Here is a 24,683-nt window from a genome sequence, read left to right as displayed (position 1 = left end):
GGAGTACCTGCAGCGCTGGGAGAGCTCTCTCCCAGTGCTGGCACCGCGACCACATTCACACTTCAAAGCGCTGCCGCGGGAGCGTTCCCGCGGCAGCGCTTTGGAGTTTCGAGTGTAGCCAAGCCCTAAGTCTCCTCCAATCAGCGCTGCAAGCCTGGGCGGGGAGGAGGATTAGAGCAGTGCTGACGTGTTCAGTGGAGGAGGCGGAGTTGAGGTGAGCTGGGGCGGGCTACTCAGGCAGGCTTAGTTTCTACAGGAGGTCTCCCCAGGCAGGGTTAGCTGCCGGGGGAAGGGGGGAAGTCTCCCCAGGCAGGGTTAGTTGCAGTGGAGGGATGGGGGGGAGAGGGGTTAGCTGTTGGGGTGGGGGGGGCAGCTGCTGTGGGAGGGGCTCCCCGGGTGGGGGGCTGAGTTAGCTGCTGGGGGGGGGGCTAGCTGTGGGGGGGGTGCAAGTTGGAAGTTTCGCCTAGGGCGTGAAACTTCCTTGCACCGGCCCTGATTGTCACTAGAACAGGTTGAACTGTTCATTGCAAATAATTTCTCTGATGAATACCTTTCCTCTATCCATGAATTATCCATAAAAGTCTTGATTTTTTACACCCTTCACAAAGTTCAGAGATGTTCTGAACCAGGAGACTAATTCAGTGACTTTGAGTTATAGGGACAAGCTGAAAAATGTGTAATTGTTAAATTAATTTAGGCTGTGATCCTGCAGTTGATTCCACATGGACAGATAGTTGCAGGCTCAGAGACATGTGCAAATAACAGAAGGACCTTTATAGACTGGCTGTGAGAGCTCTTCTGGGGAGAATGCACACACAGATAACTATGTGTCCTTCCACAAACAAACATTCTTGTGAATAAAAACTGGCTCAACCCAATGTATGTGAACAAGAGATTAAAATAGTTTGCCAATACCTGGGAAGCAAGTCAGCCAGTTAGATTTACAAGAATTTGATGATTTTACTCTTGCCAGAGCCTCCAAGCTCTAGCCTTTCTCTCTCTCTCTCTCTCTTTTTACATCCCATTTCTAGCCAGGAAGGTAGCATTCCCCAGCGCATTCTCCTTCTGAGCTTGCTTTGCAAACTAATTACCGGAATAGCATACTCCCCTTCACCCCCAAGATAGATCAAGCCCAAATCATCACAGACATAAAGCCATTAACTTTGTTGATATTACACCAGGGATGGACTTGTTTAATGCAATTTCAAAATATCTACGACTTTCCAAAACAGGAAAGGGGTTTCTAAAACTTCCCCTCAAACTTGCCAGATGAACGTGCCCTTCCTTCATCCTTTGGGAATAACTTTAAATATGTATATATAATATAAATATTCCCTTCTACCTCAGTAATAAAACATTCTTCTTTGCCCACATGAGAATGGACGCCAGGGACTGAAGCCACAAGATGTTTTTCCTGTTTAACATGTTTCTATAACAGGATCCCACTAGGGGGAGCTAGAGAATAAAGAATCTTTAACTATGCATAGACCTAAATTGTTTACAGAATAAAGTGGTGGACGTGCTATGTGTCCCCTTCTCATCAGAGCTTGTTGCATTCTTGGTGTATAATTTTCTTCAGTGCAATGGCTTTTTGCTGCATGAGAACATCAAGTCATGCTTCAGGGCCTTGTACAGACTGATGAAGGATTCGGCCCAAGAGTCTTTCTGGTGCTTCCGAGATCGAGCTGCCCTGTAGGCTGTGTAGACCATGGTCAAAACTGTCCTTTCAAAATCTTCTTTCTTTAGGACCCTCGGGTAGTCAGACAGCCTGGCACTCAGCCGACGAATCTCTGTGATGCTCTTGGGGATAATGTCATTGCAGACAGTGTCAAATTCTTTGGCTTTCCTCAGCGAAGCCAGCTCCTCGTCTTTTATGGAGAGCCTCAGATTTTTGTCAATTTCAATCTCAGCTAAAAGAAACTGGTACAAAATCAGAACACAGAAAGCAATTTATCCTCTGAGAGTCTATATATAGAGTAAATTTAGAGTTTGTTCTTATTTCTTTTTCTTGGTAAAATGCAAGCAAAGAACTAAGCCAGGGTAGAGTAAAAAGACACTGTACAAGTTGGCCTCTAATATTCCACCACTGCACCTTAATTCCTGCCCTTCCAGTTCTGAGGCCACTACACTGTGTTACCAACACATATTAATACTGGCCTATGATACCCTTCCTTTTATAGTTCAGGGTCTTTTCTAGCCATGCTGAACTGTGGCAGATCATGCAGTGGCTTTGCAATCTATACTAGTGTCAAAGCACCAAAATCATTTTCAAATGTGGCCTGAACAGAGGATTTGAGCCTGCTCTGTACAGGTGAAATAGTCATGCTGTCCCAGGAGGTTTGTTTTTCATTTTGATTCCTTGGCACTGCCAGGCATGGTGCTGTGCTGCTAAGCACTGATTTGTTTGGCACTGATGCTTTGGATCAAGGAATCAAAATGGCACTATATGGTTATCGGTTAGGGGGCAGAAGATGGGGTATGTTGGGAGGGGCATTGGCTCTGGATCTTGCCCTCCCTGTTGGTCCGACAGAAGTCACATCTATTGAACTCCAGGTGCCAATGTCAGGTTTACCCATGGGCTGAAGGGACGTCATTTCTTGGGAAGTTTTGTTTGTTTGTTTAAATCAGGAGTTCACTTTGAATTGAGAGTTTCTCAAATTTAGGTATATTTTAATTTATTGAATGTACATGTATGTAGAATCTGAAATAGAGATATTTTATACTTTAAAAAGTATATACGTCTCCAATCCCTCTCTGTTTGGTACCAACAGTGGGCTACTAACCATAAGGGACCGCACAGTGGTCAGTAATTCAGGTTTGAGGCTGGGGCAGAGCTCAGAGATAGGGTGAAATGGGAAGGCTGTGATGAATGGGAAACACTGACACTATTCCGTATAGAGACAGAAGGGTGCCCATTGCCCCCACATACTGAACCTCAAAAAGCATGTTCACATCATCCAGCGAGTTCTGCAGCACCGGGCTCACAGGGGCAGATGACGACCATCTCTTAAACCGCTGAGCATCTGGGAAAAGCATGGCTGGAAAAATAATCAACAGGAAGAGAGACTTAAGCGAGTAGAATACACTAAGGGAGCCAAGGACATTTCAGTTTCAACTTTAACCAATGTACAGTCTGATGCAGAAAATATACTGTGGGAACAACCTTGCACTGGGCAAGGAAATTGACTCCTTGGGTTGTAAGCTCTTATTGGAGTATAAGCTCATTGGAGTAAGGGTCAGCTTGTTGTTCTGTGTCTGTACAGTGCCTACCACAATGGGGTCCAGAGTCCAAGAGTGGCGCTCCTAAGCACTACCACAATACAAATAAAAATAATATGACCTAGAGGTTTTCTCTCTGATTCAGGACCAGAAAGGAGCCTCAGTTTGGGAATCTAATACCGTCACAGGGAAAGGACATGTCACCTTGTTAGTTACATATAGTCAGGAAATCACTCAACCCTTGTTTTATTGCTCAGACTCCCCCTATGATAACTGTAAGGGGAGGTTACACAGCCTCCTTGCAGGCTACAGTTGAGTCTGCTGGGGTGGTCAGAGTGCCATGTCTATGATATAGCCAGGCTTGAAAGGACTGGATAGCTTTTTGTAGAATATCAGAGTTGGAAGGGACCTCAGGAGGTCATCTAGTCCAACCCCTTGCTCAAAGCAGGACCAATCCCTAACTAAATCCCCAAATGGCCCCTCAAGGATTGAACTCGCAAACCCTGGGTTTAGCAGGCCAATGCTCAAACCACGGAGCCATCCCTCCCCCCATATTGGTAAGTGTTGATTTCACTGTACACACACAACTAATAAAACATATTTCCATCAACGGCAATCAAAATGAACAGACAGACAAAGTTAGAAAAATACTGCTTTGAGAGCTTATAGACTCATAGACTCTAGGACTGGAAGGGACCTCGAGAGGTCATCGAGTCCAGTCCCCTGCCCTCATGGCAGGACCAAATACTGTCTAGACCATCCCTAATAGATATTTATCTAACCTACTCTTAAATATCTCCAGAGATGGAGATTCCACAACTTCCCTAGGCAATCTATTCCAGTGTTTAACTACCCTGACAGTTAGGAACTTTTTCCTAGTGTCCAACCTAAATCTCCCTTGCTGCAGTTTAAGTCCATTGCTTCTTGTTCTATCATTGGAGGCTGAGGTGAACAAGTTTTCTCCCTCCTCCTGATGACACCCTTTTAGATACCTGAAAACTGCTATCATGTCCCCTCTCAGTCTTCTCTTTTCCAAACTAAACAAACCCAATTCCTTCAGCCTTCCTTCATAGGTCATGTTCTCAAGACCTTTAATCATTCTTGTTGCTCTTCTCTGGACCCTCTCCAATTTCTCCACATCTTTCTTGAAATGCGGTGCCCAGAACTGGACACAATACTCCAGTTGAGGCCTAACCAGCGCAGTGTAAAGCAGAAGAATGACTTCTCGTGTCTTGTTTACAACACACCTGTTAATGCATCCAGAATCACGTTTGCTTTTTTTGCAACAGTTTGATTATTCCAGTTTGATTGAAAATATTCCAGTTTGATTTCAGGATATTTCCATTGTATATTTTGACAGATGATCTTAACAATTTGTGTTTTAACAGTTACAAATCTTTAACTTTTTGAATCTCCATTTTTGTCATGTATTATTTTCTGATTCCCCCTGTTGTCTAACCCCTCCGCTCCCTGATGGTAAAGTCCTGCAAATGTAAAGATTTAAAATCAAGAAAAAAAATTAAAAATGCTTAAAATCTATAATTTCCCACAATTGTGTACACTTAAATCAATATATTACTTTTAAAATAAATGTTTAAACATAAACATCGAGATTATCTTTCAACATTCTAAAAAAAATAAAAATTGAATTATTCCAAGCCTAGATATATCTAATATGAACTTATCTATGGATATGTCTGTTTAGTAATTCAAACTTTAATCACTGGGCCATTAAAATGTTAATGGCCAAGCAGCTGGCAGAGATCCAGTCAAAATAATGTAGATTCATTCATAACTTTTTAAGCATCCTTTCCATGGAAACTGCCCCATGCATAGAAACATCTATACAGGTGTGAAATTTTGTATTCTTAAGTTTTCCCTATGTTGTGGAACAGGTGACCAAAGTATCCTAAGATATTGCTGTAATACTTAAAAAGACGGCTATTTTTATCTGAATGAGTGAATGGATGTTTTATCTTTTAGTTTCCAAGTTTCCAGGGGAAAACAAAATCTTCTCCGAGTCTATTATAACCATGTATATTTTCAGACTAATCACTACTTACAATTCAAAGTTAGAGGGGGATAGAAAATAGATTGAAATTCTGGACAGATCGATTTCTGTAGAATCACTTCCATGTTTATGTAATAGTGCCTTATATCTATAACTATCTCCTAGGCACTATGCAAATTGTGTACATATAGACATCACTTATCCCCCATGGAAATGCAACTGCTATTTAACAGTGACACTGTACAACAGCTTTTGATAAAGGATGTGAAGGATGATAGTGCCAGCTGAAAGTACATAGGGAGAATTTAGGTGGGTGGATTATTACATTGAAATCTAGCTAAGAATGATCAATACCTTTACTTTACAACTCAACCAGAAGACATTACTTCCATGAGCAAGGCCCTCTCGATGTTAGGAAATTGGCACAGTTCTGACCTAAGGGCATGGCTACACTTGCAGATGTAGAGCACTGTGAGTTAAACCTGCTTTCGTCGAGTGCAGTAGGGAAAAGCGCTGCTGTCTGTCCACACTGACAGATGCAAGCACACTGGAATGACCACATTTGTGGCAATTGAAGTGGCATTGGGAGCAGTACATTATGGGCAGCTATCCCAGCATGACAGTGACTGCAGCGTGCTTTTCAAATGGGATGGTGTGAGGTGCAGTGTGACAGGGAGTGTTGTGTGTATGTGGGGGGGGGGGGCGAGTGAGTGGGTTTTTGGGGTGCTGAGAGTGTGTCAGCATGCTGTCTTATAAGTTCAGACCCCCACCCCCCCCGCCTCTCTCTCACTCAAAGCAAACAGTAAATGTTTGCTTTTTCTTGGATCTGATAAGCAGCCGGGTTCTCCAAAAGGGAGCTTTGAAAAGGCATTTCCACATTCCTGCAGCCGATTTCACAACAGTGACAAGAGTGGCTACTTGACTTAACGGGATTATGGGACGTTTCCGGAGGTTGATTGCAGCACAGTAACGCAACAGCTCGTTCACACTGGCGCCGTGGTACTCCAGCAGGGGGTGCAGCAAACGTTATTCCACTCGCCAAGGTGGAGTACAGCAGGGCCGTAGCTGTGGAATCAGAGTGCTCTGCGTGCCTTTCCAGTGTGGACAAGGAGTGAGCTAGGGTGCCCGGGGCTGCTTTATTGCACTGTAACTCACAAGTGTAGCCAGGCCTAAGGTATGTCTACACTTTGAACTGGGGGTGTAATTCTCAGCTTGGGGAGACATCCCCACGCTAGCTCTGATTTAGTGAGCACACTGAAAATAGAGAGTAGCTGCAGGGGTGGGAGCAGCAGGAGGGACTAGCTGCCCTGAGGGTGTGTATGTATGTAGGGTGGCTAGCCCCTCCCACCTCTTGTGTCCCGGTGGCTACATTCTATCTTTAAGCATGCTAGCTTGATCACAGCTAGCATGGGTATATCTCCTCAAGGTGGAATTTTCACCCCCAGTTTGAAGTGTAGACACATCCTTAGAAAAGTGCCTCTTACTGAATTACTAGCTGCACTTCCTGATGTTTTCCTATCCAATAACTGACCAGGATGACATTGCTTAGTCAGCTGTGAGATTTGATGGGGCCAAGGCCTGAACATGATACATACAAGCCTCTTGTTTGCAAATGTATTTAGAGAGTACAAACCCCTCTATATGGGCCAGGTTTGCATTAACTCTCTGAACTGTTCACCTGGCCCCAAATACAGATATTAAACCTTTGCTACAGTTCTTATAAACTTTTTTCTATCTTCATAAACTTTGTGTTCCTTTTTTGCATTTTTATTTTTTCTTGCTCAGCATTTTAATTCAATCCCTAACCATACTCATCTTCTAACACACACACACACACACACTTACACTTTAAATTCTCTTAAACCCAGTGATTTACATTTCCTTCAGGGTTTGTGTATGCATTTACAGAAAGTGATTTCTGATTTCATTTACTCAGTGTTTATGAGCTTGTAAATTTAGCACAAAAATCAAGATGGGGAAAGATCTGTAGCCAGCCAGTTACAAGAAAGTCTGAATTTAATTATTATAAACTCATTTAGAAACTTTTCTGCTGACTTGACTTCCTCCTACACTTACAGCTTTGACATGAGTTACCTGTGCAATATCAAAGAATAGCACAGGACCATTTGTATGACTTACCATCTCTTTTCCAGTTTTTGCCCCAAAGGAGTTTCCTGTAGTATTACTAGGTATTTATGTCATAGTAATATGTATCATTTTATGATGATGATGCAGCTGATTCATATCATCCGCAAAAATTGGGATGGTCTGAAGGAAGGGGATTTCTGATCAATGCTGTCATATAATACCTGATCCAAGAATCATCTAGTCAATGTAGACATTCTTATTGACTCTCTCCCCCACCCCCATTTTCTATTATAGTGCCTAGAGACTATCACCAAGATCTAGGCCCCATTGTGCTAGGCCCTATGCAAAACATAGTAAGAGATAGTCCCTATCCTGAAAAACCTACAATTTAAATCCACAAGACAGACAAAGGGGCAGGGGGTATGACAGACCAACATAAAAGATTCCCTGATCACTTTTCAACAATGAGTCTTGGCCAAAATTCCCCTTCTCACCAAAAGCAGGCTCTCAGGGTATTGGTGTGGGTGTGTGCGTGCATGGTTTTAGATATTAGAGATGGAAGTGCTTTATTTGGTCATCCAGTCCACCCCACACAAGACTGTTTCATACAGAACATTTCGTAGTGCTTTATCTCATCTGCTTCTAAAAGGACACAAGAGATGGAATTGCCACTACTTCCCTCTGAGAATTATCCCACAAACTTTGATGAAGGCTGCTTCTGCATTAGCCTACTTGGTAACTGCATTGCCAACTTGTAACTCATGGTGGGTCACCGTTGCTTAGATATTTACATATACCACCAAGAGTTAAGCTTGCAATAGTTTCTCTTTTAGTCATAGACTTTTATATTCAAAATGTTTTCTTAAAGACTGTTTTCTTATTTCTAAAGTAGGCATGCTGGAACGTCCTGTATTTCATTAGTATTGTGACAAGTATTTTTCTCCCTTTTCCAAAATTCCATTTACGTTCACTTAAGAACTGGCCCGAACTGACAGATATTTTGTCCCTCTTTCAAGTCCAGACTGCTGCTTGCCTTGTTTTTATCCCAGTAGTGACTTGAACACAAAATAAATATTGAGCAAATCACACAAATACAAAAATCATTCTTTTACTACCATTGTGAATCTTATACATTTATTTCCCTTTCCTTCAGACAGGAAATCATACAGAACTCTATGACAGACACTGGTGAGCACTATGCCAATGTATGTTTATTGCAGGGAGAACATAATACTGTTTCCAGTCTTCAGGGCTGCAAAATAAGAATCTAATCCAAATGGGATCATGACTCAGTGGTAGTTTTTTCCATTCACTTCAATAGGCTTTGGATTATAAAACCCCATGGACATTGACTCAATGGGAGTCATTCTTTTGACCTCAGTGGGTTCTGGATCAGACCCTATCTCTCCGATATGGTGAAACAAGAAGGAAATATTTTATAGATAGCTGTAATAGACAGACATTATCCAAGAGCAGACTGGTTTCTGAAGTTTCCTCTCATACCAAAGAATATAGAGAAATGTTACGTTATTTTTAATCTCGGCATGATAATGTGCTTGAAACCAATGCATTTTATAAAGTCTCTTCTGACAGTGCTGTTGTGTCCTTCCCCAAGCCACACACTGAAAAGCAGGAAGATCTTTTACACTCTGAAGAGTATCATTTGTTCACTTCACTAAAAATTAAATAATAAGAAAAAAACATGAAATGCCAAAATCAGCCCTTATTTGTGATAGCCTCTGCTGGAGTAGAAAAGTCTCTAGGGTGGGAATTTATGGCCATGGGAGGTTACCACAAGCTCAGTCTCTCAGGGGGGCTATAGTGAGCCAGTGAGCACTTTGGCAATCGCCACAGTAGGGAGTACCCAACAGAAACAGAACTGTTTTCCCAGTCATAAACCCAAAGGAGGCCAGAAAGAGAAACACCATATGCTCTCCTTGGAGGTAATTCTCCATTAGAGCACAGTGTTTTTTGTTGTTACACGAGGAGGATGTCTGCAACATCATAAATTAACTTGAATAGAACTGGCCCAAAGTTGTGACAACTTTCCATGCCTCTCTGTTCTCCCCCTCTAACTCAGTGAAGCAGTAACAGTTCTGCCTAAATCCTTGTTGGAATGCTCCAAGGAGATAAAATTTAGCACTTTAGCATTAGAGTTTGGTTAGATAAAGCAGCTTTCCGACTGCCATTGTCCTAAAGCTGTAACTCTCTACATGTTTCTCAAGGAGGTTTCCTTAGTGCTAACAGCTGAAGATAAATCAGGACTACTTCTAAAGTCACTCCAGACTCCTGGTGATGAAGAGGGGTGGCTTATGCAAAATATATGTCTGCTTAGCCTTACGACACCCCATATTCTATGCACACACCTGAGCTAGAGTATTATCTCTGATTGTCCATCCATGTCCCCATGTGGTCCCAATGGCAACAATGGACTACCCTAGTTTCCCTCCTTAGTCCCCACTAGGAAAGTTGTACTTTGGCTCTACCTCTTAGCCTCCTTGCACCTGTAGCATGGATTGCCAGAGCTTCACAAACAGATGTGGCCAGCAGTGGACAAAAGAGAGTACACAGAGGTGGGTAGAGCTGGTCAGGTTTTGGGTGGAAGCTGGATGGATTCCCCCAGGAATTAGTTTTCAGTCCTTCAAAATCTAGGGCCAGCCCTGGTAGTGGGAAAGGGCATGCCTGGTCACAGGTGCCTGATGGGATCTTCCATGTTTTATTGTTTGCTTGAAGTTGTGGCTTTTTGCTGTTTCTGGCTGTCACACAGTGTACAGGACCATAAATAGAGGGCCATATCCTGGGCCTTGTTCTATCTGCTTACTGCTCTGGTAGTGCAAGACATGTGGAAAGCCGATTTAGCTGGGTATTTGGGAATTTCCCTGGGATCATGGAATCTCCAGGTGGACAGAGTGTAGCTCTCTCTACGCCAACCCTCCACCAACCCCAGTGCAGGGGGTGTGCCAGGTCACAGCTTTAGCACTGCTGCTGCAGCTGTGGGTCACCGACAGCCAGAATGGCTCCTTGGGAGCTGTTGCTCCTGGGTGTATATTCTGCTGTAACTTGCAATGAGTACTGTCAGTCCTAGGCTCTGGGGGAAAGGGGCACAAAAGTAGCTTAGAAACACCTTTGCCCTCCTCCCCTTGTGTTCCGTGCTGACTGCAGCTCAGGCAATCCTGAGGACTGAGCTGAGATAGGTTATTTTATTTCCTAGAACAGAGTTTCATTGTAAATCAGCATCTTTTTAATTTCAGGTAATCCCAAGCACTTGACAAAGCAAATGAATTGGATACTGGCAGTGCAGTGACTATGCAGGCAAATGCATTAGCCATCATGCACCCAGTAACAGCTTACAAAGAGCCTGGGATAATAGAACCTATATGCTTGAGACGATTGCAGGGCCGTTCACTGAAGATATTCTCTAGCTTCTTCAGAAGGGCCATTGGGCAGACACCAGAAAAGTTCACAAGAGAATTTGCTTTAGCCGCTCCTCTGAGGTATGTCTAGTAGTTCATCTCACAATTCCCACCCCACTAGTACACTATAGTATTGACATTAGAGATGAGCAGAAATTTTGCTGTGAGACTCAAACCCAAGACATGCTGCTTAATGTTTTCATCTGGCTGTCATCTCTGAATATGCCTGCCTTTGGGGTTTTTGAGTCAGACCCATAATATTAGATGTTTGAAAGTATTATTTTTTTGTTAGAGGAATAGTCATTGTAGTCCTTTTGTTTAGTTATTCCATTAATAGAATAACACTTGATCAGTCATATCTGGCTCCAGGATTATTGCCACCTCAAGTTAACTGTGAAATATCTGCATCTCACAGCCCTGCAATTGCTCGATCAAGAGTCACTAGATGTTTTGCATCCCTGGGCAACTACCTAGTGTACATCTGTGGCTGAGCTTGCCCTACCCTTGGTGGCAGAAGGGTTGCTCTTGCTGGGTAGAGTGGTGGTGGCCCATGAGGGATGTTCAGCAGGCAGTGAAGGAAGTAATGAAATCCACCAAGCTCATGGTGACTGGATCTGTATTAATAGGAGATAAGCAGACTTGTCTGCAATATTCCCATCCTTCCTTACTTCTTGGCCAGCACTTCCATTGACCCCAGGAGGATGTATGTTCCCCCAGGGTGTTTTGAAAGTGCACGCAGAACACATGCAATTGTCTGTCAGGCCAGGACCTGAACTTTGCCTGACCGGCATTGCAATGGAGTGTGGTCAGGCACAGCTTCTTTTTAGTTCTTGACATTTTGCCTTCTCTATCAAAAATCCCAGGTTAAAAATGATTTAATACTAACCCATCATCAAGAGAAATGGGGAGAGAAACTGTTGGAGGAGGGATAGAAATAAGAGAAAGAAAGAAAAGATCATTTGGATTGAGCCATAAATACAAGAAAACGCAGCAGATTACTAAAGACCAGTTTCTGCAGCCCTTACATGGAATTGCACTAACTCACACAAGTAGGTCCATCAATGACAAGTGCTAAACAAAGACCTGTAGAAACTGGCCTTCATGCAGTAAAGCCCCCATTTTGGGGGTATGAAGTCTCTATCCCCTATGAAGGAAAACAATAACTGCAAAAACAAAAACAAAAAAAACCTAAATAAGTAATTAAAAAAAGCTAAAAGCAAATAGAATCTGTTGATCTAGCTTTTTATATCCATGCCCACCACCTTAGACTCAGTTCCCAAGAGTTAAAAACACAATTATTTTTTTTTCTGCTCTGTTGGCTAGAGGCAGGCCTAGAAGTTTGTTATTTTTATTAATCATTAATTATTATTATTTTAAATAAGATCCAGAAATGAAGCTGCCATATTGAAAGTCTGATTTTGTAGGTTAGAACTAAGGAAATACATCTGCCATGGGAATGCATGAGAAAATCAGCCAACTTTCTATGCTGTTTTAAGATAAATTCTATTTTTAAAGTTGTTTAAAATGAACTATATAACTCTTTAGTTATCTAAGTAATTACTATTGTTTCAGATTACCTTTAATTTGTGTATCATGCATCAAAGAAGAGCCCTTTTTGCAAAGAAGATGATCAGAAGATGTGCAGTGTAGAGCAATGTCAGTATAGAACAGGTTGGAGAGGCAAATCCTTTCCTGTGTGCTAGTGATAACACCGTAGAGCTTATCCCTTGGGGAGAGTTAAAGGCCTTTTCCATCTGTAGTTTAAATAGAGAGGTATTTCTGGAGATTTTGTTTATATAGCTAAATAAAGTATTCACCTGTATCTGTTCCGGGTGAAATGTTTTGAGCAGGAAAAAGCACACTGGTGTGAGGCAGCTAGAATGCACCTGGAGAAATGTTCACTCACCTAGAAACTATATCAGGTCACTCTTGTTCACCTGAGAGTCCCAGACACCTCTCAGCATGGAACAATATCCTGTGTCATTCATTCCTCCCCTAGCAGAGAGATCTAGTCACACAAGGAATCTCTAACAGAAAATTGTGGGTGCAATTTCCACTCTATGTCCATGTCCTATGCCTTAACTTCAAGACAATCTTTCCTCTCCATCCTTATTGGGTAGTTCTGGTCAGTAGCAGCCATAAGGTCATCCAAAAAAAAGAACTTGAAATCTCTCTGCACAGATGAATACATACGGAACTGTACAGTGATGTGATCTATTTTCGTTTCTTGCAGCAAGGAGCAGAGGGGGAGGGAGGAAGTGAGGAAGGATGTTGGTGCTCCTGGGGATGTTACATGCGGGACTTAGTAGGAAGCTCAGCACAGACAAGACAAGAAGGAGGAACGTTCAAACAAACAAGGGAATGGGAACAATGGAAATCAAGAAAACCATACCAACAAAGCCACTGACTCCTACCAGCTCTGAAAAGCAGCATCATTCTGTCCCTTTGCTCACTGGAAAGGGCAGGTCCTTAGAAAAAGTTTTTCAAGCCTACACCCTTTTACCTTAGCAATTGCAAGCGGCAGACCTCTGGGCCAGAGAGCAGTTCATTCAAGCCTTATGCCAACAACAATTGGGTTCATATCAACTGCAGCACTTGAGGGCTGTTGTGGACTGTTCATAGGTGACATATAAGATTGTAAGGAAGGATCTAACTTACACGCTTAGTTATATACGGTCATTCACGCAGACTTCCTCACTCTGCTGGTGGGTAAGGGAGACAGTAGCTGTGCAACAGTCTCTGATTCACTGACACAGTTGGTGCACTGGCAGAGTTGCTCTGGATGAAGGATTTCCAGTGCAGGTATGGTAAAACTCAGGCTGTGATGCAATATTATGGTTATTCCAGGACACATGACACCTAATGGGGTTGAAGGGGAATGCCCAGCCTGGAAAAGTTACACCCTAGAATCCACATGGTTCCATGCCTTCTGATGTAACAGTTACCACACAGCAGGGCCAGCTCCAGGCACCAGTGAAGGAAGCAGGTGCCTGGGGCGGCCAATAGAAATCGGTGGCAGTGCATCCGTTGTTGGGGCGGCATGTCTGGATCGGCAGTGGCGGCACTTTGGCGGCAGCTCAGTTGGCCCAATCCAGATTGGCAGTAATTCGGCAGCAAGTCGTTCACTCGCTGTCTTAGGGTACGTCTACAGTACAGGATTATTCTGATTTTACATAAACCAGTTTTGTAAAACAGATTGTATAAAGTCGAGTGCACGCAGCCACACAAAGCACAATAATTCGGTGGTGTGCATCCATGTACCGAGGCTAGCGTAGATTTCTGGAGCGTTGCACTGTGGGTAGCTATCCCGTAGCTATCCCATAGTTCCTGCAGTCACTCCCGCCCATTGGAATTCTGGGTTGAGAGCCCAATGCATGATGGTGCAAAAGCAGTGTCGCGGGTGAGTCTGGGTAAATGTCGTCACTCAATCCTTCCTCCGTGAAAGCAACGGCAGACAATCATTTCGCGCCCTTTTTCCCTGGATTGCACTGGCAGATGCCATAGCATGGCAACCATGGAGCCCGTTTTGCCTTTTGTCACTGTCACCGTATGTGTACTGGATGCCGCTGACAGAGGCGGTACTGCAGCGCTACAGAGCTACATTCATTTGCCTTTGCAAGGTAGCAGAGACGGTTACCAGTCATTCTGTACCGTCTCTGCTGTGCCATTGTAAATTGGCAATGAGATGACGGTTATCAGTCGTTCTGTACCGTCTGCTGCTGTCACGGGTGCTCCTGGCTGACCTTTGCTGAGGTCGGCCGGGGGCGCAAAGACAAAAATGGGAATGACCACCCGGGTCATTCACTCCTTTATGTTGTATCTAAAAATAGAGTCAGTCCTGCCTAGAATATGGGGCAAGTGTGCTAGAGAACCAGTGTATCAGAGAACCAGAGAGCACAGCTTCTGCGTGTCAGATCCCACAGAAATGATGAGCTGCATGCCACTCTAGGGGGTGTCCCTGCAACAACCCCACCCGTTGCTTCCCTCCTCCCCCAACCCTTCTGGGCTACCGTTGCAGGGTCCCCTCATTTGGGTGATGAAGTAATAAAGAATGCAAGAATAAGAAACACTGACTTTTTAGTGAGATAAAATGAGGAGGAGGCAGCCTCCAGCTGCTATGATAGTCCAGGCAGTACAGAATCTTTTCTTTAGACATGAAAGAGAGGCTGATGGAGCTCAGCCCCCAGTTGCTATGATAAGGACGGTTACCAGCCGTTCTGTACCATCTGCCGGGAATAACCGAGAGTCATTCCTATTTTTACCCAGGCGCCTCCGGCCGACCTCACCTGAGGCCAGCCAGGAGCACTCACGGGCTGATGATGAGGACGGCTACCAGTCCTACTGCACTGTACCGTCTGCCACCAGGGAAGGGAGGGGAGAGGATGCTGCTGTTCATTGCCTCAGCACCGTGTCTACCAGCAGCATGCAGTAGACATACGGTGACATTGAAAAAAGTCAAGAAACGATTTTTTCCCCTTTTCTTTCACGGTGGGGGGAGGGGAAGTAAATTGACGAGATATACCCTGAACCACCCCAGACAATGTGTTTGACCCTACAGGCATTGGGAGCTCAGCCAACAATGCAAATGCTTTTCAGAGACTGTGGGGACTGTGGGTTAGCTGGGGTCCTCAGTCCCCACCCCCCTTCCTCCATGAGCATCCATTTAATTCTTTGGCTTTCTGTTACGCTTGTCACACAGCACTGTGCTGTGGACTCTGTATCATAGCCTGGAGATTTTTTTCAAATGCTTTGGCATTTTGTCTTCTGTAATGGAGCTCTGATAGAACAGATTTGTCCCCCCATACAGCGATCAGATCCAGTATCTCCCATACGATCCATGCTGGAGCTCTTTTTGGATTTGGGACTGCAGCACCACCCGTGCTGATCAGAGCTCCAGGCTGGGCAAACAGGAAATGAAATTCAAAAGTTTTCGGGGCTTTTCCTGTCTACCTGGCCAGTGCATCTGAGTTCAGATTGCTTTCCAGAGCGGTCACAGTGGTGCACTGTGGGATACCGCCTGGAGGCCAATACCGTCGATTTGTGGCCACACTAACCCTAATCCGATATGGTAATACCAATTTCAGCGCTACTCCTCTCATCGGGGAGGAGTACAGAAACCAGTTTAAAGAGCCCTTTATATCGATATAAAGGGCTTCGCTGTGTGGATGGATGCAGCGTTAAATCAGTTTAATGCTGCTAAAATCAGTATAAACGCGTAGAGTAGACCAGGCCTTACTCCTTGGTGGCACTTTGGCGGCAGCTCAGTCAGGTTCTTCTTTTTTTTTTTTTCTACCGCTTGGAGCGGCAAAAAAGCTGGAGCCGGCACTGCACACAGACTTCCTTATGCGTTGTGCCACTGAAAGCTATTACTGCTTCTTCTGCTCCCCGTATTGCTGGGCAAAACATTTCCAACCAAAGTTATTTGAAATTTCAACTAATTTACTTCTGCTGTGTTTCTCCCTTTTTGTTAGTTCCCTTAACTATTCCAAGAAACACGCTTCGATAGCGTGTGTGCATGCACACGCACACACACACACACACCAGCTCATTTAAATTGTAAGTACTCAAAAATTAATCAAAAGTCAATTCTGAATTGCATAACTAAGCAGACAACAATTTGGATTTTGAGTCACAAACAGCAATGTTGCATTCAAATATTCCATTTTAAATTTGCACTATTGTTGGTTAGTTCCATCAGACATCAAATCAGGGGACAGAAACAATAAGACAATAATTAGGTAACTAACTAACACAACATTGATTTCAAAAGTTTCCAGTGAAATAAAGCACAATTATTTTGAACAACAAGGATGATTTACCATTGGAACAAACTACCAAGCGAAGTAGCCAATTCTCCACCTCTTCATGGCTTCAGATCAAGACTGGATGCCTTTCAGGAAGATAAGTGTTAGCCAGACAGAAGTATTGGGCTCAGTACAAGGGTAGCTGGGTGAAATTCTATGGCTGTAATATACTGGAGGTCAGACTAGATGATCTAATAGTCCCTGCCGGCCTTTAAATCTATGAATTTACCACAGACAATCTGCAGACTAAGATCTAGATGCTATTACTCACATTGACTAGCACCTTAATCTATGAGATGTCTCACTGAGATCACCAAGCTATTATTTAATGTAAGAAAGAATAGCAGAACCTGGCTCCAAGAATTATTTGCCAAAGAGATTAGTTTCTTAGAAATAATTCCATGTCATGAATAAATTAAGAAATATAACAATTTACCCACAAACTATTTGGGAACAGAAATAGAGGCAAAATTCTTTTAATAAATAGTTTATTATGAAGTACTCACACATTACTAGATCCACAGATGGGGTAAGCTGATCTCCAGTAATATCAGGTATCAATACACACAGGTCAAAGCTGGCGAGGGATTTCCTTTACATTGCTGATTTTTTTCTCTGATTAGGAAGGACCAGAGTTGTTCCCCTCTCCCTCCCACAGCACCCTACAAATTTAAATAAATTTGTAGAATGAGAAAACATTAATTTCTCTTTTCTCTCCCCTGCTTTAGGATTTTATTTCTGCTTCAGAAATAGGAAGAACACAGCTGTCTTTCCAGATGTTAGCTGATCTCCATATGTCTGTGCATCTGCTGCTAGTTTTCTTAATGACATAAAGATGTGCTAGATGGGGAAAGTGTAGAAACCAGCCTTGTCCACTGAGCAAGTTGCAGGGGACTATAAGATCCTTTCACTGAGGAAATGAATTGTCCCTGGAAACAGAGTCTTTCCAAAGCATCATGTATTTCCGAAGAGTGGGAGGAGAAGACTGATGTAGATGTGTTTTATGAATTGGAATTGCACAGCTATTTTGCTGCTCAGAAAAATCTGAAGAGTAAGAACCACCTAAAAGTCCTTAACTCAGAGCCAGGGGTGTGAGGTGTGGCACATTTGAAATAAAAATCAGAAGAAGAGAGTTCATTCTATCAAATTTTCATCATAACTTTGCAAACGTCTGGCATGAAAGTGACGTTGATGGGATAACAGACGATGACTGTAAAGATATGTAAAATCTTAAACACACTGCAAAGTGTATGCATGTTATAGCATACCAGTGGAATTTCACCAGCATTTTGGGTATTGCCAATAATGTACTAAAAGCTTGAAAGTTGGATTTGAAATGTATTATTTCTAATACAGAAGCCTGAGCCAAGATCAGGGACCCATGTGCCAGATGCTGTGCATGCAAATAGACAATCCCCACCCCAAACCTCTTACAACCTAAACAGACATGACAGACAAAGGAGGGGAAGAAGTGATAAAATATGCAAGCAGAAGGAGAACTGAAACACAGTGAGATTAAGCTGATGGTTTCCAAACTTTTTTCTGAGGTGACCAACAACTGCATTTATCTTTTTTGCAATCCTCCCAACGTTCAAATTCATGTGGGTTGGCCCAAAATCATCAGCCAGCATCCTTCTCCACCTCTGCCTGCTCCTCATCCCACTGAGGGGGCACTGACCCCACCCTCAGCAGTGCCCCTGCTCCAAGACTGGCTCTATGGGCAGGGAGCTAGGCAAGGAACTACAGCTCCCAGGGTCCCATGGGTTCTCAGTTCCCATGCTGGATCCCCCTCTGCTCCGTGGCTCTGCTTCTGCAGGGTTGTGAGAGGGGAGGAAGTGAGTTTAAAAAAAAAAGAAAAAGCCCAAATGCTGCCCCCTGCAAATGTGCTGCCCCAAGCACCTGCTTGTTTTTCTGGTGCCTAGAGCCAGCCCTGGTGCCTGGTCGCAATGTCTGGAGCTGGGAGTCAGCCCCACAGAACAGAACCTGCCATTGTGGGCTGAGTGCTGGGCAGGCTGGCTTTCCAACCCCCTGACCCCAGGTCCTCCCCTGTGCACTGGGCATGCAATCCATCTAGAACCCTTCCCGTGACGCTCTCTTTGGGAAACACTGGACCAAGTGGCATGCTTAAGGTCACATAGAAAGACTGCAGGAGAGTCAGGAACTGAATCCCTCTCTCCTGCGTCTCAGCAGAGTGCCTTACCCACAAGGCTGTCCTTTCTCCACAATAAATTTCACACTGCTCTGAAGTTGGAATATTCAAATATTTCTGATTTCATATCCCAATGAGTGAAAGCTGAAGTTTGAAGTAAGACTGGGCTTGCTATTAGGATTTCAAGTGCAGAAAGCCAAGCCAACTCAAAGAAAGTGCATTGCTAAAGCCAGCTAGACATTCTGGGATGGATCCTCAGATGAACTAAACTGGCATCGCCTCATTAAAGTCAGCATTGGTGAAGTTTACATAAAGGCACTGCACTACAAATCGCATTGTGTTGTGCCATATATGGAGTAAAGCAAGGTCATGCAAAGAGCTCTGGCATCCAAGGGGCCATCTCTGGAGCACAGAGAGGAGGAGTTGAGGTTTACGTTCGCTAAGTGTTGTGCTCAACAATATAACCAGAACTTTTCTCAATTATCCATATATGGGGCCAATTCTGAAGCTGCTGAGCACCTGCTGCTTCCACTGAAACAAATGAAAACTTCCAGTCCCTGACTTCACTCTGCAGGTGCCATCTCACATTCTCTCAGCCTGACTGGATTTTGCGGCATTTGTTGATGTGTATTCAATTCAGCGATAGGCATCCCCTTTCTCCAGTCACTCCTCCCTTGGAGTTTGTTGATCTGAACTTGAAAAATGGATTTTGGCTTCCAGGAAAATGACCCAAGTAAATATTTAGGCCAAAATGATAATGGCATGATGTTATAAAATTAGGAAGACCAAATTCAGGAGACTGCTCCTTCCATGTGAGGCAGAGTCTGAGGCATTACTGACTGAGTGCAGCCATGATATCCACCCACCCTCTAGGGGTTATTAGAGCTGGAGAAGTTGTACAATTGCTGAAGAAAGCCTTGAATAAAATAGCCTGGATTTAAAAGAATGTATTGTTCCTCTTTAATGAGAAAAAAACTTTGATTAATGTTATTTATCCTTTCATTAATGATAACTGCCTAGAACATTCCATCTGAAATGTTCTTCCATAGAGGATTGTTTTTCCATCATCTCATATGCTCACTAGATTGTTTACATAGGGCTACTCATGAACACTGGATTATTACTTAGATTGTAAACCCTTTGGAGCAGGGACCGTCATTTTGTTCTGTATTTGTACAGCGCCTAGCACAAGGGGGTCTGGTCCGTGACTGGGACTTCCAGGCACTACCACAATGCAAATAAAGAAATAAAATAATAATGGGCACTGATTTGTTATTCTTGAGCTGCTCATGAGCACCAGACTATGCACACTGCTTTAATACTGCGTGTCTATATAAGGAGAGTGAGCAGTGCATATCAGTTTGTCAGTGAGAGGTTGCTCAGATGGTGCTTTGTAGTTTTCTGGATTATTTTTATCATTTGTATTTAGAAAATGATCCTTGAAGTATCATTGCACAAAATGCGCTGCATTTTGCAAAAAGATTTTAAAAAATGCAAATAGCTTTTTCCAACCAAGATGAGGTTAGAAGAGCTAACACAACTCTTTTCTAATTAGAAAAGACCAAATAATTAGAAAGACCAAAAAAAGAATTTGAAGAACAGCTAGCCAAAAATTCCAAAAGAAATAGCAAAAAAAATGTTAAATACATCAGAAGCAGAAAGCCTGCTAAACAGCCAGTAGGGCCACTGGACAATCAAGATGCTAAAGGAGCGCTAAAAGACAATAAGGCCATTGCAGAGAAACTAAATGAATTCTTTGCATTGGTCTTCACTGTTGAGGATGTGAGGGAGATTCCCAAACCTGAGCTATTCTTTTTGGCTGACAGATCTGAGGAACTGTCTCAAATTGAGGTGTCAGTAGAGGAGGTTTTGGAAAAAATTGATAAACTAAACAGTAATAAGTCTCCAGAACCTGATGGTATTCACCCAAGAGTTCTGAAGGAACTCAAATGTGGAATTGCAGGACTACTAACTGTCATCTGTAACCTATCATTTAAATCAGCTTCTGTAACAAATGACTGGAGGATAGTTAATGTGATGCCAATTTTTAAAAAGGGCTCCAGAGGTAACCCTGGCAACTACAGGCCAGTAAGCCTCACTTCAATACCAGGTCAATTGGTTGAAACTATTATAAAGAACAAAATTGTCAGACGCATAGATGAACATAATTTGTTGGGAAATAGTCAACTTGGTTTTTGTGAAGGGAAATCATGCCTCACCAATCTACTAGAATTCTTTGAGGGGGTCAACAAGCATGAGGACAAAGGTGATCCAGTGGATATAGTGCATTTAGATGTTCAGAAAGCCTTTGACAAGGTACCTCACCAAAGGCTCTTAAGCAAAATGAGCAGTCATGGGATAAGAGGGAAGGTTCTGTCATGGATTGGTAACTGGTTAAAAGATAGGGAACAAGGGGTAGGAATAAATGATCAGTTTTCAGAATGGAGGGAGGTAAATAGTGGTGTCCCCCAAAGATCTGTACTGGGCCCAGTCCTATTTAACATATTCATAAACAATCTGGAAAAAGGGGTAAACAGTGAGGTAGCAAAATTTGCAGATGATAAAAACTACTCCAGATAGTTAAGTCCCAGGCAGACTGCGAAGAGTTACAAAAAGATCTCACTAAACTGAGTGACTGGACAACAAAATGGCAGATGAAATTTAATGTTGATAATGCATATTGGAAATGCACATTGGAAAACATAATCCTAACTATACATTCACAATGATGGGGTCTAAATTAGCCATTACCACTCAAGAAAGAGATCTTGGAGTCACTGTGGATAGTTCTCTGAAATCATCCAGTCAATGTGCGGTGGCTGTCAAAAAAGCTAACAGAATCTTGGGAATCAAGAAAGGGATAGATAATAAGACAGAAAATATCATATTGCCTCTATATAAATCCATGGCATGCCCACACCTTGAATACTATGTGCAGATGTGGTCACCCCATCTCAAAAAAGATATATTGGAATTGGAAAAGGTTCAGAAAAGGGAAACAAAAATAATTAGGGGTATAGAACGACTTCCGAATGGGGAAAGATTAATAAGACAGGGATTTTTCAGCTTGGAAAAAAGGTGACTAAGGGGGCATATGATAGAGGTCTATAAAATCATGAGTGGTATAGAGAAAGTAAATAAGGAAGTGTTATTTATGCCTCCTCATAATACAAGAACAAGGAGCCACCAAATGAAATTAATAAGTAGCAGGTTTAAAACAAACACAAGAAAGTATTTTTTCATGCAACACACTGTCAGCCTCTGGAACTCCTTGTCAGAAGGTGTTGTGAAGGCCAATACTGTAACAGGGTTGAAAAGGGAGCTAGATAGATTCATGGAGGATATGTCCATCAATTGCTATTAGCCAGGATGGGCAGGAATGGTGTCCCTAGCCTCTGTTTGCCAGAAGCTGGGATTGGGTGACAGGGCATGGATCACTTGATGATTACCTGTCTGTTCATTCCCTTTGGAGTGCCTGACATTGGCTACTGTCAGAGGACAGGATACTGGGCTTTTGGTCTGACCCAGTATGGCTGTTCTTATGTTCTAACTCACTGGTAGGGCTGCAAAGGTACAATCAGCTGCACTGATTTGCAAAGACTTCAGTGGAGAGGCACTTGCTTGTGTGACAGACTCCATTTTCGCCAACACACTAATGACCTCTTAGCAACACCCACTTACAGTCTTGTCTTCCTGCACAGGAGATGCAACATCCTATGGCCTAACAAAGACAAGCAGCCTAGTCAACATGCCCTACTAACAACTGACACATTTTCCTATCTAGACCCTTAGTGCCAAATGCCATGATCCTCTCCTCAGAACTATTCCCTCTAGCTACATTACGTGGGCTACAACCTCATTCCACCTACATCATACTTTACTCAGGGTTCTGCAAAACCCAGTCTGGCCCTGTGCAGCTGAGATGGTTTTGAGCGGAGACAGGATAATGCATGAGTGAGAGCAGACAGATAGATGAGAGAGAGTGGGGAGCAGTTTTTGTGTTAGATCATGCAGAAGTGAGCTTCAAACATTTCCAGGAAGTAGGTCTCTGTTGTTCATTGATCTTAGTGGGTTTGATGGAGGACATCTGACAGTTCTGCAGTTCACTCATCTAAACCAGGGGCATGGCCACCAAGCATCCCTTTGATGGGTGCAGCATGCCCTCTGTTCCACATTGGGCTAGCTCTGCTGATCTGTATAGAAGCAAGGCCATGACATTATTAGACATTTCCTGTCCTCTCTGGATTTCCATAGTCCTTTGGCTACCTAAGCCAACCTTTCCACTGGGGCACATGGGCAAAGAAAAATCTTGTGCCCTTGTCCTCTCCCCTTTCATTTCTGTGCAGACACAACTGAGCCTTAAACTTTCCAGTCCAAGAAGAGGCTATACTAACTCGGTCCCCTGTAACTCATGGTTCTGTTTGTTTATAAAGTTAGTAAGGACAAAAAAAAATCCTTTGTGTTTTAATAATTACTGGACCTTCTGGCTCCCAGAACTTTCTGTCAACTTGGAATGCAGGTCTGGAGAAGCAGAAGTTCCTGCAATTACGAGAAATGTACTGTCATAAACAGATAGCTAAGGGTTAATGTCTCTTTCACCTGAAGCACCTGACCAGAGGACCAATCAGGAAACCGGATTTTTTCAACTTTGGGTGGAGGGAATAGTGTGTCTGAGTCTTTTGTCTGTTTTCCTGCTTTCTCTGAGCTTTGGAGAAGTACTTTCTACTTTCTAGTCTTCTGTTTCTAAGTGTAAGGACAAAGAGATCAGATAGTAAGTTCTATGGTTTCTTTTCTTTGGTATTTGCATGAATATAAGTGCTGGAGTGCTTTGATTTGTATTCTTTTTGAATAAGGCTGTTTATTCAATATTCTTTTAAGCAATTGACCCTGTGTTGTATCATCTTAATACAGAGAGAACATTTGTATGTATTTTTCTTTCTTTTTATATAAAGCTTTCTTTTAAGACCTGTTGGAGTTTTTCTTTACTTCAGGAAAATTGAGTCTGTACTCACCAGGGAATTGGTGGGAGGAAGAAATCAAGGGGAGATCTGTGTGTTGGATTGCTAGCCTGACTTTGCATTCCCTCTGGGGGAATAGGAAAGTACTTTTTGTTTCCAGGATTGGGAACAGAGAGGGAGATTCACTCTGTTTGGATTCACAGAGCTTGTGTCTGTGTATCTCTCCAGGAGCACCTGGAGGGGGGAAGGGAAAAAGGATTATTTCCCTTTGTTGTGAGACTCACGGGATTTGGGTCTTGGGGTCCCCAGGGAAGGTTTTTCAGGGGGACCAGAGTGCCCCAAAACACTCTAATTTTTTGGGTGGTGGCAGCAGGTACCAGGTCCAAGCAGGTAACTAAGCTTGGAGGTTTTCATGCTAACCCCCATATTTTGGACGCTAAGGTCCAAATCTGGGACTAAGGTTATGATATGTACGGTTCCAGTTATGGCATGATGTCCTAAACATTGATATTGCAATTTTAAAAAGTAGTGAGTAACTAGAAATGGTGTTTGTCCAGTGCCAAACCATGGACAATAGCAATAAATAGTACAGTTACATGTATTAACATTAATTTTCTATTTTAGCTGGGTGTTAGAGCAGGGATCGGCAACCTTTCAGAAGTGGTGTGCCGAGTCTTCATTTATTCACTCTAATTTAAGGTTGTGTGTGCCAGTAACACATTTTAACATTTTTAGAAGGTCTCTTTCTATAAGTCTATAATATATAACTAAACTATTGTTGCATGTAAAGTAAATAAGGTTTTTTAAATGTTTAAGAAGCTTCATTTAAAATTAGATTAAAATGCAGAGCCCCCCGAACTGGGGGCCAGGACCCGGGCACTGTGAGTGCCACTGAAAATCAGCTCACGTGCCACCTTCGACACACATGCCGTAGGTTGCCTACCCCTGTGTTAGAGACACAAACAATACCCACAGGAATACAATCTGCATTTCATGAATAAAAATTCAAGAAAACAACTATTTTTCTCCTCTCCAGGGATA

The 24,683-nt window shown here is 43.0% G+C and overlaps 1 protein-coding gene across 4 annotated transcripts in view; it reads right to left on the bottom strand.

Moving 5' to 3' along the window:
* Positions 1-1,172: 1,172 nt before the first annotated feature.
* Positions 1,173-24,683, bottom strand: part of FAM180A (family with sequence similarity 180 member A) — an 87,086-nt gene continuing 63,575 nt past the window's right edge. For all 4 annotated transcript variants that reach the window (XM_050919066.1, XM_050919057.1, XM_050919051.1 and 1 more), the window contains 2 exons: positions 2,935-3,038; positions 1,173-1,920 (listed from right to left, as the gene is read on the bottom strand). In XM_050919066.1, coding sequence (XP_050775023.1) covers positions 1,576-1,920; positions 2,935-3,036 — 447 coding nt within the window. In that variant the 5' untranslated portion in view covers positions 3,037-3,038 and the 3' untranslated portion in view covers positions 1,173-1,575. The remainder of the gene's footprint in view (positions 1,921-2,934; positions 3,039-24,683) is intronic.

Source organism: Gopherus flavomarginatus, chromosome 1 (assembly GCF_025201925.1).
Source record: "Gopherus flavomarginatus isolate rGopFla2 chromosome 1, rGopFla2.mat.asm, whole genome shotgun sequence".
Lineage (NCBI taxonomy): Eukaryota > Metazoa > Chordata > Testudines > Testudinidae > Gopherus > Gopherus flavomarginatus.
The sequence above is the reverse complement of the archived record's forward strand: the minus strand, read 5'-3'. Positions and strand labels throughout refer to the sequence as shown.